General features: G+C 45.7%; 1 protein-coding gene across 1 annotated transcript in view; it reads left to right on the top strand.

Moving 5' to 3' along the window:
• PPME1 (protein phosphatase methylesterase 1) overlaps positions 1-17,051 on the top strand; it is a 61,835-nt gene that overhangs the window by 34,594 nt on the left and 10,190 nt on the right. Inside the window, exons 7-13 of the mRNA XM_089656478.1 lie at positions 1,604-1,758; positions 8,599-8,689; positions 10,258-10,323; positions 10,405-10,534; positions 13,697-13,826; positions 13,955-13,999; positions 15,957-16,021. Of these exons, the coding sequence (XP_089512604.1) occupies positions 1,604-1,758; positions 8,599-8,689; positions 10,258-10,323; positions 10,405-10,534; positions 13,697-13,826; positions 13,955-13,999; positions 15,957-16,021 (682 nt within the window). The remainder of the gene's footprint in view (positions 1-1,603; positions 1,759-8,598; positions 8,690-10,257; positions 10,324-10,404; positions 10,535-13,696; positions 13,827-13,954; positions 14,000-15,956; positions 16,022-17,051) is intronic.

Below are 17,051 nucleotides of genomic sequence, written 5' to 3'. Positions count from 1 at the left end.
TCATACTGGTCACTGGAAGTTCAACATGGCACCTCATGTTCTGTGGTCTGATGAGACCAAGGTAAAGTGATTTGGTTCAGATGGTGTCAGGCGTGTGTGGCGGAAACCAGGTGAGGAGTACAAAGACAAGTGTGTCTTGCCTACAGTCAATCATGGTGGTGGGAGTGTCATGGTCTGGGGCTGCGTGAGTGCTACCAGCACTGGGGAGCTACAGTTCATTGAGGGAACCATGAATGCCAACGTGTACTGTGACATACTGAAGCAGAGTATGATCCCCTCCCTTCGGAGACTGGGCTGCAGGGCAGTATTCCAACATAATAACGACCCCAAACACACCTCCAAGACCACCACTGCCTTGTTAAACAAGCTGAGGGTAAAGGTGATGGGCTGGCCAAGCATGTCTCCAGACCTAAACCCTATTGAGCATCTGTGGGGCATCCTCAAACGGAAGGTGGAGGAGCGCAAGGTCTCTAACATCCACCAGCTCCGTGATGTCATCATGGAAAAGTGGAAGAGGACTCCAGTGGGAACCTGTGAAGCTCCGGTGACCTCCATGCCCAAGAGGGTTAAGGCTGTGCTGGAAAATAATGGCGGCCACCCAAAATATTGACACTTTGGGCCCAATTTGGACCTTGTCACTTAGGGGTGGACTCACTTTTGTTGCCAGCGGTTTAGACATTAATGGCTGTGTGTTGAGTTATTTTGAGGGGACAGCAAATTTACATGTTATACAAGCTGTACACTGACTACGTCACATTGTAGCAAAGTGTCATTTCTGCTGTGTTGTCACATGAAAAGATAGATTTAAATATTTACAAAAATGTGAGGGATGGACTCACTTCTGTGGGGTACTGTATATTATTATTTTTATTATTCTAAGCAATTTATAGTGGTATTGTGATGTCTCCTTTTAAAGAGAACCTATCACTTGCATGTTATTACGTAGGAGCCTTTTAGAGTCTTCTTGTGGTACCAGTACAGCCAAATAACAAAAAAAAACCCCCAAAAGAGTAGGTTGGGTTGTAAAGTGTTACTACACCCCGGACCCCGCATCCACTATATCTGTTCTCCCACAGTACACACAACATGGAAATGCAATTATTTTAGTAAATATGATCAACTGCTAAATACCTTTTTCTCATCAGCAGTTAGAGCAGTCTTGTGACTTCAGTAGAGCACTGGTAAAGCTTGTAGGAGGAGTTTTCTTTCTGTTCTAGGAGGATGCAGAACCCCTGACCTTTGAACAGTGCTGATTGGCCCTGTGCTGATCACATGCACTCTCTAAAGAAAAAAAAACAATACAAACCAAACTGAGCATGTGCTACGGGTTCAGTGTATCATCAGGTGGACATTTGAACAAGTGGAGGGGCAGAGAAGTCAGGATCAAACAGCCTTTTTCCACAATGCAGTGGATTAACCCCTTAGGCTCCACAGTGAGTATAACAAGCATGCTTTACTGCATATACAGACTGATTGTACTGTTGTGGGTTTAGTAACACTTTAAGCTTTGCCTAAGTAACATTTAGCTGACATGTGATACATTTGTTTTTTTTCTGTTTTCTAAACAAACACTTTTATTAATTTTCTCATTGTGTTTGAACAGGGACATCGGGAATGTGGTGGAAGTCTTATACGGGGATCTGCCCCCTCCTATTATGCTCATTGGACACAGCATGGGTGGTGCCATCGCCGTACACACTGCAGCTGCTAATCTTGTGCCAAGTTTGCTGGGACTCTGTATGATCGATGTTGTAGAAGGTGAGCAAAAAAAAAAAATGTTTTTCTTTTCAGATATTCCAGCAGCACATCTGCACACATGCAGAACATTTTCACTAGTTGTGTGGATGTGCTGCATTGGTCTCAACAAACATCATGGGGCTTTGTGACTTGTTAAAATGCCCCGTGTATGTGCAGATGTATTACAGGTCCAGGGGCGGACTGACCATTTGGAAACTCGGGCACTGCCCGAGGGCGCGGGGTCAGTAGGGGGCCCCATGAGATGCCCCTGGTACCTTTTTTCATAGACTTTTTTGAGTTTGGATAAGGACACAGGGGCCCCATGATCCCCTATTGCCCAGGGGCCCCATGAGTTGTCAGTCTGCCCCTGTACAGGTCTCTACCATACCTGAAACACCGATGGTACATCTCTGCACACACACAATCTTGCAGCACGCTTGCGCCCTGCATTCGATTTTGGAGAATCCCAGGAGGCAGTAGGGAATGATGTCATACTGACTAGGCCAGTTCAGCACCAAAAAAAGGTAGTAAACATTTTTTATTTATAAGAGAACATCAACCAATTCTTTTAGAACGAGCGGGGAGGAACGACGAATGCAAAAAAATTTTTTGAGTGTAGTTCAACTGTAATTTTTGGTTTTCAAGCTGGAACAGTGTTTCCTTTTATTAACCACTTCCAGTCCGGACACTTTCACCCCCTTCCTGCCCAGGCCAATTTTCAGCTTTCAGCACGATCACATTTTGAATGACAATTGCGCGGTCATGCAACACTGTACCCATATTAATTTTTTTGCATTTTTTTGAGACAGGTAAAGCTTTATTTTGGTGGTATTTATTCACCACTGGGATTTTTATTTTTTTTGCTATGTAAATGAAAAAGTCCAAAAATTTTGGAAAAAAGTGTTTTTCTTATAAAATTTTGCAAATAGTATTTCATCATAAATCTTGGCCAAAATGTATTCTGTTTGTCCTTTTAGTAAAAAAAAAAAAAAAACCAAATTCGTTTATAACCAAAAATTTATAATTTTTAAACCTTTTTTTTTTAACCTTTTTATTATTTTTATATTATTTATGTGTTTTTTTTTTTACATACTGTCACCCTAACAGTACAGTGTCACCATAGTGACACTGTACTACTTGTGGGGGGTGATGAAGTTTTTTTTTTTTTTTTTTACACTGATTGCTTTTACACACATAAAGGCTGTAAAAGCAATCATTTCTCCTTCTCTCTAGCTGCATTCTTGCAGCCATTGAGAACTACTGTGTGAGCTGTGATTGGTCACAGCGTGTCACATGGTACAAGGCTGTTGTGAATAGCCTTGTACCATGTGACCTCTGTGATCATTCACAGATTTCACACGTAGTAAGCAATGATGGTACAAGTGACATCTTGCTTACTACTCTGCATGTGATCACTGATTGGCCAATGAGTGATCACATGATCGGGACCTTGTACAGAGGTCCCGTGCAACGATTGGTGTTCCACTGTGTCCGGAGGAAACGGCAGGCACCAAATTGCGATGCTGCGTGCTCCCAGGGAGCGCGCACAACTAGAAAATGCGGCTGACGTTTATGAACGGCAATCCGCCCCTGGAGTGCCACCGTCCTGCCGTTTATAAACAGCAGGCGGACCGCAAGTGGTTAACAGATGACGAAAGTTCAGCTGCTTCAGTCAATGAAAACTCAGTGTTGTGCCACTAATGGCTTCCTGCTCGACCAAAGCATTTCTGTTTTATATTGTGAATCCACTTATTATTATTATTATTATTATACAGGATTTATATCGCGCCAACAGTTTGCTCAGCGCTTTACAATATAACGGGAGACAATACAGCAACAATACAGTTCAATACAAGAGGGTTAGGAGCTGCCACTGCTAGTTACCTGGCTGTATCTGGCTTCAATACTGTGGTGTTGCAGCAGGGGTTGATTGACATTCCTAGATACTCCATACCTACGGCAGTGTGCTGGCTTGTTTGGGGGGGTGCATATCAGTAGGAATCTGAACACAGGAGTACAGGCATGATGTGGGTCCGCACAGTATCCTGTATTTCCAGGGCTGGATGACAAGGCGCAAACTGAATGTTCTGGGATGGAGCGGCTTCCATGCCTTGTGCGATCAGAATGAAACCAGTAGGCTGTATCTGAAATGGACAGAAAGAATCACCAGATATTTACACAATGTTTTAAAAGCAATAAACCTGCGCTTGGGTAAATACTCTGGTCATATAACTACAAAACATAAAATAAAAATCAAAGAAAAGCAGCTGGCATATCAGGCAATATAAGTAATAAAAAATATAAAATTGCGGCGCTAATCAAAAACCTATAATCATAAAGTCCAATTAATAAAAAAAAATTCCAATTAAAATGTCCCAAGCGAAGTTCCCACGATCCACCATCACCAAAACACCCCAATGGTTCAACCTCTTACCAGAAATTTAGACCGAAGCACACCGGTCAATATACGCAACTCAAATGGGTGATGAATATTTTGCAGATAATGGAGCTGGCAATCCTCGCCAAGATTGATTTCAATCTTCCTCTCAAAAGATCTTTACAGGTCCTCTAATTTCTCAGCAGTTCACTCAAACAAAACAGCATTACCATTGTGCGGCCTTGATGGTCATCTCGCCATCAACAAACATGGCGGCAGCAAGCCATGTGCTCACATCTGCAGGCCTCCACCTTCTTCTCACCCCTTCCCCCACCCTATAACTGATCACTGCATAAATCCCATTTTGCGTACCTAATTCTGCAGTTCTGTGATGCTTTGTGTCCCAAGTCAGTTGCCATTTTTATTGACGAGTCCTTCTTCAGGTGTTCAGGTTTTCTTTGCTAGAACCTTGTACCTTGTACCCCTCTGTCTGGAGATGTGTGTAGATAGCAGATAATATTTTATAACACGTCAGAGGTTTCCTGTGTCAGGACAAGATCCTTTTTTAGCACCCAAAGCAAAAAGGTCAAAGTTCGACTCTCACCGCAACCACTCCATCCCCCCCAAACAAGCCGCCACCCTATTCTTCTTCTTCCCTGTTAGCTGTGAATTACTTTAGCAGTATCGGCTGCATTTCCAGCTCTCTTTGCGTCCCCTTCCCGCTAGAGCAGTCAAGGCTGTTGCCTCTTCTGCCTTTCCCTCAGCCCGACCCTTATGGTGCCTCAGATGTTTTAAAACGGTCATTTGTTCTGTACAGAAATGTACATTGCATTGTTTGTCACATCCTACTTTGGCATTGGCATACTTCATTTGGGCTCTGCAGGGGTTCCTTCCAGAAGGCTGGAGGTAAGGGGACAGCAACAAGTTTGTTCAATAACAAAAAGCGCAAGCAGGAAAGTGCAAAATAATGTACCCATAGCAGCCAATAAAAGTCAAATTTTTCTATGACCTGGATACCGTAAATGGATTTCTGATTGGTTGCATGGGTTACTGCACTATGTGTTTTACAACTTCAGTTGTTAAAGTGTTACTAAACCCAGGACCCTGCATTCACTATATCTGATCTCCCAGGACCCTGCATTCACTATATCTGATCTCCCAGGACCCTGCATTCACTATATCTGATCTCCCAGGACCCTGCATTCACTATATCTGATCTCCCAGGACCCTGCATTCACTATATCTGATCTCCCAGGACCCTGCATTCACTATATCTGGTCTCCCCGGACCCCGCATTCACTATATCTGGTCTCCCCGGACCCCGCATTCACTATATCTGGTCTCCCCGGACCCCGCATTCACTATATCTGGTCTCCCCGGACCCCGCATTCACTATATCTGGTCTCCCCGGACCCCGCATTCACTATATCTGGTCTCCCCGGACCCCGCATTCACTATATCTGGTCTCCCCGGACCCCGCATTCACTATATCTGGTCTCCCCGGACCCCGCATTCACTATATCTGGTCTCCCCGGACCCCGCATTCACTATATCTGGTCTCCCCGGACCCCGCATTCACTATATCTGGTCTCCCCGGACCCCGCATTCACTATATCTGGTCTCCCCGGACCCCGCATTCACTATATCTGGTCTCCCCGGACCCCGCATTCACTATATCTGGTCTCCCCGGACCCCGCATTCACTATATCTGGTCTCCCCGGACCCCGCATTCACTATATCTGGTCTCCCCGGACCCCGCATTCACTATATCTGGTCTCCCCGGACCCCGCCTTCACTATATCTGGTCTCCCCGGACCCCGCCTTCACTATATCTGATCTCCCCGGACCCCGCATTCACTATATCTGGTCTCCCCGGACCCCCATTCACTATATCTGGTCTCCCCGGACCCCGCATTCACTATATCTGGTCTCCCAGGATCCCGCATTCTCTATATCTGATCTCCCAGGACCCCGCATTCACTATATCTGATCTCCCAGGACCCCGCATTCACTATATCTGATCTCCCAGGACCCCGCATTCACTATATCTGGTCTCCCAGGACCCCGCATTCACTATATCTGGTCTCCCCGGACCCCGCATTCACTATATCTGGTCTCCCCGGACCCCGCATTCACTATATCTGGTCTCCCCGGACCCCGCATTCACTATATCTGGTCTCCCCGGACCCCGCATTCACTATATCTGGTCTCCCCGGACCCCGCATTCACTATATCTGGTCTCCCCGGACCCCGCATTCACTATATCTGGTCTCCCCGGACCCCGCATTCACTATATCTGGTCTCCCCGGACCCCGCATTCACTATATCTGGTCTCCCCGGACCCCGCATTCACTATATCTGGTCTCCCCGGACCCCGCATTCACTATATCTGGTCTCCCCGGACCCCGCATTCACTATATCTGGTCTCCCCGGACCCCGCATTCACTATATCTGGTCTCCCCGGACCCCGCATTCACTATATCTGGTCTCCCCGGACCCCGCATTCACTATATCTGGTCTCCCCGGACCCCGCATTCACTATATCTGGTCTCCCCGGACCCCGCATTCACTATATCTGGTCTCCCCGGACCCCGCATTCACTATATCTGGTCTCCCCGGACCCCGCATTCACTATATCTGGTCTCCCCGGACCCCGCCTTCACTATATCTGGTCTCCCCGGACCCCGCCTTCACTATATCTGGTCTCCCCGGACCCCGCCTTCACTATATCTGGTCTCCCCGGACCCCGCATTCACTATATCTGGTCTCCCCGGACCCCGCATTCACTATATCTGGTCTCCCAGGATCCCGCATTCTCTATATCTGATCTCCCAGGACCCCGCATTCTCTATATCTGATCTCCCAGGACCCCGCATTCACTATATCTGATCTCCCAGGACCCCGCATTCACTATATCTGATCTCCCAGGACCCCGCATTCACTATATCTGGTCTCCCAGGACCCCGCATTCACTATATCTGGTCTCCCCGGACCCCGCATTCACTATATCTGGTCTCCCCGGACCCCGCATTCACTATATCTGGTCTCCCCGGACCCCGCATTCACTATATCTGGTCTCCCCGGACCCCGCATTCACTATATCTGGTCTCCCCGGACCCCGCATTCACTATATCTGGTCTCCCCGGACCCCGCATTCACTATATCTGGTCTCCCCGGACCCCGCATTCACCATATCTGGTCTCCCCGGACCCTGCATTCACCATATCTGGTCTCCCATAGTACGCAGAACATGAATATGCAATTATTTTAGTAAATATAAACCTCTAAATACCTTTTCTCATCAGCAGTTAGAGCAGTCTTGTGACTTCAGCTAAAGTTTGTAGGAGGAGTTTTCTTTCTGCTCTAGGAGGATGCAAAACCCCTGACTCTGTCTGGTCAGTGCTGATTGGCCCTGTGTTGATCACATGCACTCTCCCAAGAAAAAAAGAAAACCTCTCTAGCAATACACACTAAACTGAGCATGTGCATGTGGCTACGGGCTCAGTCTGTCTTATCAGGTGGACATTTTAAATATAAACTGCTAAATACTTTTTCTCATCATCAGTTACAGCAGTCTTGTCTATCAGTGTCCAGCAGAGCACCTGTTAAACCTTGTAGGAGGTGTTTTCATTATATAGGAGGATGCAAAACCCCTGACCTCTTGTCTGGACAGTGCTGATTGGCAAACTGAGCATGTGCAGAGTGACTCCACACAATATGTTTTATCAGGCGATAAGAGGGGGACACTGGAAGAAGGGAAGGATCAGAGAAGTCAGGATCAAACAGCCTTTTTACACAATGCAGAGGATTAACCCTTTAGATTCCACAGCGAGAATAACAAGCATGCTTTACTGCATATACTGCATGCCCAACGGATAAAATTCAAAACATTAACAATAATATATAAAGCCATTTATAACTCTTCACCAAATTACATCACCAATCTTGTTTCCAAATATCACCCAAACCGTCCTCTCCGCTCCTCCCACGACCTCCTGCTCTCTAGCTCCCTAGTCTCCTCCTCCCATGCACGTCTCCAGGACTTCTCCAGAGCTTCCCCCATCCTCTTGAACTCTCTAGCCCAATTTTATCAGACATCGCTTACTCTGCTCACTTTTAGGTTTTCAGAGATCGCCTACCTCTTTAGGGAAGCCTATCCTGCTCTCAGCTAATAATGGAATCTTCTACTCCTCCTACCAGTCCATCCCCCACAGTTACTACCTTTTGTACCACGAGCCCCTCCCTCTTAGATGGTAAGCTCCAAGGAGCAGGGCCCTCCTATCGCTCTTGTATTGAACTGTATTGTCTCTCGTTATATTGTAAAGCGCTGAGCAAACTGCTGGCGCTATATAAATCCTGTATAATAATAATAATATACAGACTGCTTTTACATTTGTGGGTTTAGTAACACTTTAATTAGCAGAAACATGCAGCCCGATTTATTAGTTTGCTTTTTTCTACCTAACTTTACATTTGTTTTCCAGGCACAGCCATGGATGCACTAAATAGTATGCAGAACTTCCTCCGCAGCCGCCCCAAGACCTTCAAATCACTGGAGAATGCAATAGAATGGAGGTCAGTAGTTTCAGTTTTATGAAAGTTACAAAAAATGCAAATTCTTACTTGAAATGAAGTGACTTTAACCACTTGCCGCCCAGCCACTGTACATATACGGCGGCAGGGCGGCACTCGCAGGCAAAACCACGTTTTAAAACGTGTTTTGTAAACAAATAGGGGGCGCGCGCGAGGCGCGCCGCCGCCCTATTTGTCCCGCGGATCACCGCCGCAGATGTCAGTCGCCGGGTCACAGCCGGTCCTTAGCCGCTATGTCCCGGCGATCGGCGGCAAACAGTGACAGAGAGCACAGCTGCAGTAGCTGTGCTGTCTGTCACTTCCCTGTCAGCTCGAGATTGAGCTGATCGAGAAAGAAGAGTTTCTCTTTCTCGATCAGCCTTGTGCCGCCCAGTACACACCCCGCCCCCTAGTAAAACACTCCCCTCACTCCTATAACCCTTCCCTGCAAAATAAAGTTAACCCCTTCCTCCCCAGTGCCATTAGTACAGTGTCAGGTTTTTTTTGTTTTTCTTTGCACTGATCACTGTATTAGTGTTTTTGGGGATGTCAGTGACCCCAAGTCAGTACCCCCCAATGTCAGAATGTCCGCTGCAGTACCGCCATAAGTCGCTGGTTGCAGCCATAAGTCCCTGATCGCCGCCATAATTCGTTGATCGCCGCCATTGTTAGTATAAAAAAAACCCTAAAAATCCCAGTATCTTTCCCACCATTTGTAAACGCTATAACTTTCACGTGAACCAATTAATTTACACGTATTGGGTTTTTTTTTAGCAAAGACATGTCGCAGAATGCATTTTTGCAGAAATTTATGACTAAATTTGATTTTTGCATTTTTTTTTTACTGGACATGTTTTATAGCAAAAAGTCCAAAATATTTATTTTTTTTTCCTCAAAATTGTCAGACTTTTTTTTTTTTTAGCGCAAAAAATAAAAAACGTACAGGCGATCAAATACCACCGAAAGCTCAATTTGTGGGGAAAAAAAGGATGTAATTTTCATTTATGTACCGTATTGCATGACCGCGCAATTGTCCGTTAAACTAGCGCAGCGCTGTATAGCACAAAAATGGCGTAAATTGCAGTATCTATACCATAGTTTGTAGACGCTATAACGTTCACAAAAAGCAATCAATATACACTTATTGGGATTTTTTTTACCAAAAACATGGAGCAGAATACATTTTGGCCTAAATTTATAACCAACTTTGAGTTTACTATATATTTTTTATAGCTGAAAATAAAAAATATTGTTTTTCTTCAAAATTTTTGGCCTTTTTTTGTTTATAGCGTGAAAAATAAAAAGCGCACAGGTGATCAAATACCACCGAAAGAAAGCTCTATTTGTTTGAAAAAAAGGACGTAAATTTAGTTTGGGTGCAGCATTGCATGACCGCGCAATTATCAGTTGAATTAGTGCAGCGCCGAGTAGCAAAAAGAGGCCATTAAGGGGGGTAAATCCTCTGGAGCTCAAGTGGTTAAAACTACACAAATGTTTTACATACGGCATGTATCCCTATATAGATGGCATAAAAATAAATCTTGAGAATAATCCTCCTTTACTGTCCATAGTGTGAAGAGCGGTCAGATCAGGAATCTGGACTCGGCCCGCGTCTCCATGGCTGGACAAGTCAAGCAGTAAGTATTGAGTCAAAGCCTCTGTCTGGAGCCCTGGAGTTTCCTGAAATGTACTCATTGGAGAACCTCTCTACTCCATAGATGTGAAGAAGACTCAAGTCCTGAGGGGCCCAAAGCTATAGTGGAAGGTATTATCGAGGAAGAGGAGGAGGATGAGGAAGAAAATGGAGGCCAGTCCATCAATAAAAGGAAGAAGGAGGATGATACTGAGGTAGCTAGGAGTATGGGATGTCTCTCCCTCACCGTTTTGACCATAGTGTGCTTGTGCATGCCTGAGTGATACTATTGATCAGAAGCTGATGGGACTGGTTTACACATCACCTGTACTAAACCCAAGAAGCAGTAATTGGGCTCTTATACAGGCCATACATGGTTCGAATTCCAAACTATTTTCTATCCAAAAATCAAAACGTTGTTTGTTCTGTAATCCGATGGTGCCACCAATGATTTTGAAAATCCGTCGTTTTTCACAAATTTTCCAGCTTGCACGATAATCGAAATGGGGAGGAACCACAAAAATTGGCCAATGCCATTGCCCCACTAACAGAGCGAAAATAGGCCTTTTATTCTTAGGTCTGATTTTGCACGAAAATCGTTTGGAGTTCGAACCATGTATGGCCTGAATTAGTCCAGGGCTATGAGGTAGTCAAGTATGCAGCTGTCTCAGCACAAGGCAAGTAAAAGATTCAGATTGGGAGTGGGGATTCGGGTATGATTTGTGGTCTGCCAAGTCTCTGTTCTCAGCCAGGTAACAGCGGACCTGATGTAACAAGCTGCAGGATAGGTATAGCATTGAGTTCTATAGGGAGGGCAGTGAGAGCTCATCATAAATTCCTTTCCATCTATGCGTCAGTCGCACATTCTGCCCATCTGCTTGTGCACCAGTTGTCGGGGCACCCATACTTAGCAATAGTCTTTTCTATCCTAACGTTTCTGTTTTGAGGACATTCTACTCCACTGTACATAAGTATCTCTGTTATATACTTCATACTGCTCCCTTCTGTATGTCCATTACTCCGCATATCTGTATTGTGGACACTGTATATGGATATCACTAATAAATAATTAGTGTTGCGCTGCTCTGTGACAAAAATTGACCAGAGACTGCGGACACAGTACAGGAGATGACCAGAGACTGCGGACACAGTACAGGGGATGACCAGAGACTGCGGACACAGTACGGGAGACGACCAGAGGCTGCGGACACAGTACGGGAGACGACCAGAGGCTGCGGACACAGTACGGGAGACGACCAGAGGCTGCGGACACAGTACGGGAGACGACCAGAGGCTGCGGACACAGTACGGGAGACGACCAGAGGCTGCGGACACAGTACGGGAGACGACCAGAGGCTGCGGACACAGTACGGGAGACGACCAGAGGCTGCGGACACAGTACGGGAGACGACCAGAGGCTGCGGACACAGTACGGGAGACGACCAGAGGCTGCGGACACAGTACGGGAGACGACCAGAGGCTGCGGACACAGTACGGGAGACGACCAGAGGCTGCCGACACAGTACGGGAGACGACCAGAGGCTGCCGACCTTTGGAGAGCAAGTGGGGGGGTGGACCCCGACCCCAATTTGATAGGTTCCCACTTTCACAGAGTTGTCCTCCCTGTAATCTTGTAGGACACGTGACAGGTCTCAGAAGACTACAGGTGGCCATTCACAAAGCGCAGCGCTTCTCGCACATGCGCAGTGGGCACTTGGCTGTGAAGCCGCAAGCTTTCACAGCCGGGTGCCCACACTGAAGGTGCCGGGGAGAGAAGACGGCCGGTGAAAGCAGTACACTGCTGAACCGAGGAACAGGTAGGATCGAGGAGCAGGTTCTTCTGTACAGTAGAGCCAAACGGCCGGCTGGCCTGGTATTCTAACACCGGCCGCTCCATATTCACTCCATAAGACGTACAGACATTTTTCCCCATTTTTTTGGGGGGAGTTGGGAGTGCATCTTATGGAGCGAAAAATACGGTAGTTAAAACAAATAATTCTTATAGTAAGGCCCATGTGAATGAATAAATGATAAACAGTCTTGTGTACCTCAAAAAGTTCAACTTGCTGGTGTCAGTGGTCTACACATGTTCATGTGCTCCAACAAAACGTAAAAAGCGTCAAATCATTCAGGTTAGCGGCCACTTTTTCTGGTGGTGGAGCATTTTTCAATTTTGTTGGAGCACATGAATATGTGTGGAGTACTGACACCAGCAAGTTGAACTTTTTGAAATATACAAAACTGTTTATCATTATTTACTATATGAATTATGTGTTTTAACTATATTGTGATTGATTTGTGTCACAGAGCGCAACACTAATTATTTATTATCGGTTTAATTTGGTGTGGGAACACTGTGTTTTGCAGCAACTCTTTTGGTCTTTATTTTTTGTTTTTATTTTATATTAATATATCTTAGTTGTTTTGGTAGCGCACATTTGTTTTGTGTTTTTCATCTTTAACTGTGTATGGATATGTTCTACAACTCAAATTTATAAACTATGCCATACCTTCTATACTGCAAGCCCCTCCATCCTGTACACCTTCCTGTATGTTTTATACTGTACACCATTCCCTGTATACACTGTGCTGTTCAATCTCTACTGCTTGCTGCTCTATTCTTTACTGTGCACTGATCCACTCTGTACACTGTGCTGTACAATATGTACTGCTTGCTGCTCCACTCTGTACACTGTGCTGTACAATATGTACTGCTTGCTGCTCCACTCTGTACACTGTGCTGTACAATATGTACTGCTTGCTGCTCCACTCTGTACACTGTGCTTTACAATTCTGTACTACTTGTTTCTCCACTCTATACACTGTGTTGTACAATCTCTACTGCTTGCTGCTCTGCTCTATACCCTGTGCTGTATGTTCTTTACCGTGCACTGCTCCACTCTGTACCCTGTGCTGTACAATATGTACCGCTGGCTGCTCCACTCTATACACTATGCTTTACAATTCTGTACTGCTCGCTGCGCCACTCTATACACTGTACTGTACATTCTTCACTGCACACTGCTCCATTCTATACCCTGTGCTGTAAATTCTTTACTGCACACTACTTCACTCTATACCCTGTACTGTACATTTTTCACTGCACACTGCGTCACTCTATACACTGTGCTGAACATGCTGTACTGCACAATTCTGTACTGTAAATGCTGTGCTGTACATTCTATACAGTGTGCTGTACATTGAGTGCTGCACAGCGTTCCACTGTATATACTGTCCTGTGTTGTACACTGTGCTGTTTGTTCTGTACGGCACACTGCCTCACTCTGTACACTGTGCTGTTTGTTCTGTACGGCACACTACGTCAGGTTCAGGTTCCATGTTGCTTCATTGTTCTGTTTAAATCTTCCACCATTTAGACCAAGAAGGAACGTCCTTATACCTGGAGGATCGAGCTGTCCAAAACGGAGAAATACTGGGAAGGCTGGTTCCGGGGGCTCTCCAACCTCTTTCTCAGCTGTCCAATCCCTAAACAACTTCTCCTGGCAGGTAAGCCACCCCCACACTGTGCATGGTATGGTCCACCCTTCATTATCTGCTGTCAGTTCTGTAAACAGTAGCTTCAGATGCATCCCATTGCTTTGTGTTCATTTATCTTGTTTGCCTCCCTTTTTTAGGAGTTGACAGACTGGATAAAGACCTCACAATAGGGCAGATGCAGGGTAAGAATGATACTCAGTGCTCTAATCTACATTCTTGTAATTTTTGAACCTTGATAAACACATAGCACCTTGTTTGATGCCTGCTGGGGCCCCGTCTGTCCAGTAAACCGCTGCCAGCCATTTAGAAGCGACACCATGCAACTCCCAGTGTCACTCAGTTGCATTGCCAGCAGTTTCCAGTTCTGATTGTGGACAGATGTCAACAATGTGGCTATGCATTTATCAAGGCACATGTGTTATATGGCTGTTTTTAATGTTCATAAATTAATTCTAGGGTGAAATTCTATTTTTTCAAGATATTACCCAGCGATCCTGCCACTTCCCTCATTATAAGCTGATTTTCCACGCAGGACTGGCAATGCTATTCAGCCGCTAATGAAACAGACAATCCTCTAGGTGTTGTCAGCAACTGGAAGCTGCCATGCTCCAATAGGAAGCCATTCTGTCTGTGAAGGCTTCCTCCAGTGCGAATGTGCTCTTGTGGCTGCCATTGACAATGCTCAGTCCAGATAAGGAACATATAGCTCCTCCCTCCCTCCCTGATAAAAGGACAAGCAGTGAGGGATAGCAGTCACTTGACTGCAAAGAAACAAGGAAAAAACATTTCAATGGTACTTTTTAATTGATTGGTTTTCAATCTCTGCTGTGCAGCCATAGAAGTACCATTTGGGACTTGGTTTCCTTTTTATCTACGGTAACATAAATCAGTAGTGTACAAAAATTGCCCCTCTTTCTTTCTTGAGCTCATCTCTCTGTCACTCTGCTCTTTCCTCCTATCGGTATAGCTTTTTGCATTGCAACACAACTCATTGTTTTTTTTTCTTTTTTTTTTGTTCTGCTTCTTCCTCTCCCAGTCTGAGTGGTGCTGTGCAGTGGATTGCAAGAGACTGATACCAAGTCACATTCAGGGGCTGACACTGCTTTCATTTTGAAAATACATTTAAATTGTCAGTAAACCAAAAATAATTTGTGTCATTGCCTCTTAAATGAATTGGGCTCGAAAGTTTCTTTTATTGCTATATTGTTAGATCGTAAATATCTGACGCTGTAATTTCGCTGTACTTCCATCTTCAGCATGGCAATGCTGAAGGTGGAGGGATCAGCCGAAATTGTGTTGCCACAAAGTACAGGGTCAACCAGATATTTACTATCTACAAATACAGTAATAAAAGAAACTTTGAGCTTTTCAGCTGATCCTTTCACACTCAGCGTTGCCAGTCTCATCATGCATGCTGCATTTTTCCCTAGTTGGAAGTTACGGACGTCCTAGTTTCTCCTCCTGAAGCCGACTGACACTCTGCACATGCTTGCCTGAGTGTTATATGAAAGAACACATCCGCAGCATCATTTTAGATGTGCATGTTCCCTGCTGACAGGTGGGCTGCGCAATCTGCTGATCAGTTGCTTGATTACACTGTCAGTCCTGCTTCTGGAACACATTGCAGAGCTAAAGCCTTCAGCGCCCAGTGGCCACCAGGGAGGAACATGCACAATTAAAGGGATGCTGGGGATGTGTTTTTCATTTAACACTTGTGCTCATAGCTTCATCACACACTAAAAATAATCCTTTACACGAAGAGTAACGTGTGGAGATATGGGCTGTATCATGTGACTGAAAGACATGAATCTAGAAAAACATATTTGAGCTTAGAGAAAGTATGCAATTTATGGGTAGGTATTGTTTGGGTGAGTGAGTTCTAATGGATGATGTGATGTATTAATGAAAGAACCACTTTAGTTTGCTGAGTGGTTACATGAAGAGCTTCTCTCCTTCCACAGCCCTTAAACATAAATCAAACCCACATTTTTTTTCATCAAGACTGTAATTGAAGGGTAATCTCCCCCAGCGGGGATGCAGGCTGTAGTTGAAAGCAGACCTTAGGTTGCAACTTTACCCCCACTCTCCAAAACTAAAATTTAAGACGCTTACAGAATCTTTTTTTCTTGCCCTCAACAGGAAAGTTCCAGATGCAGGTCCTCCCACAGTGTGGTCATGCTGTACATGAAGATGCCCCGGATAAAGTAAGAAAACAACGAACGGCTAATTATTTTTGACCAGCCTTATTTTACAGTGTTTTGTACATAAAGAATAATTCCAGGTATGGTGTATACAGTACCTGGCCGATGCACCATACTTGACCAATGCACCTGGAAGCTGGAAATCACTTTCTGTATTTTTCGCTCCATAAGACGCACCTGACCATAAGACGCACCTAGGTTTTAGAGGAGAAAAACAAGAAAAAAAATATTCTGAACCAATGGACTGCAGACATAGTACAGGGGATGACCAGAGACTGCGGACACAGTACAGGGGATGACCAGAGATTGCGGACATAGGACAGGAGATGACCAGAGACTGCGGACACAGGACAGGAGATGACCAGAGACTGCGGACATAGTACAGGAGATGACCAGAGACTACAGACACAGGACAGGAGATGACCAGAGACTGCAGACACAGTACAGGGGATGACCAGAGACTGCAGACACAGTACAGGGGATGACCAGAGACTGCAGACACAGTACAGGGGATGACCAGAGACTGCAGACACAGTACAGGGGATGACCAGAGACTGCAGACACAGTAAAGGGGATGACCAGAGACTGCAGACACAGTACAGGGGATGACCAGAGACTGCAGACACGGTACAGGGGATGACCAGAGACTGCGGACACGGTACAGGGGATGACCAGAGACTGCGGACACGGTACAGGAGATGACCAGAGACTGCGCACACGGTACAGGAGATGACCAGAGACTGCGCACACGGTACAGGAGATGACCAGAGACTGCGCACACGGTACAGGAGATGACCAGAGACTGCGCACACGGTACAGGAGATGACCAGAGACTGCGCACACGGTACAGGAGATGACCAGAGACTGCGCACACGGTACAGGAGATGACCAGAGACTGCGCACACGGTACAGGAGATGACCAGAGACTGCGGACACGGTACAGGAGATGACCAGAGACTGCGGACACGGTACAGGAGATGACCAGAGACTGCGGACACGGTACAGGAGATGACCAGAGACTGCGGACACGGTA

This window comes from Staurois parvus, unplaced genomic scaffold (assembly GCF_062004578.1).
Source record: "Staurois parvus isolate SC_StPar_1 unplaced genomic scaffold, SC_StPar_1.0 ptg000909l, whole genome shotgun sequence".
Taxonomy (NCBI): Eukaryota; Metazoa; Chordata; class Amphibia; order Anura; family Ranidae; genus Staurois; species Staurois parvus.
This window is presented reverse-complemented; position numbering and strand designations above follow the sequence as displayed.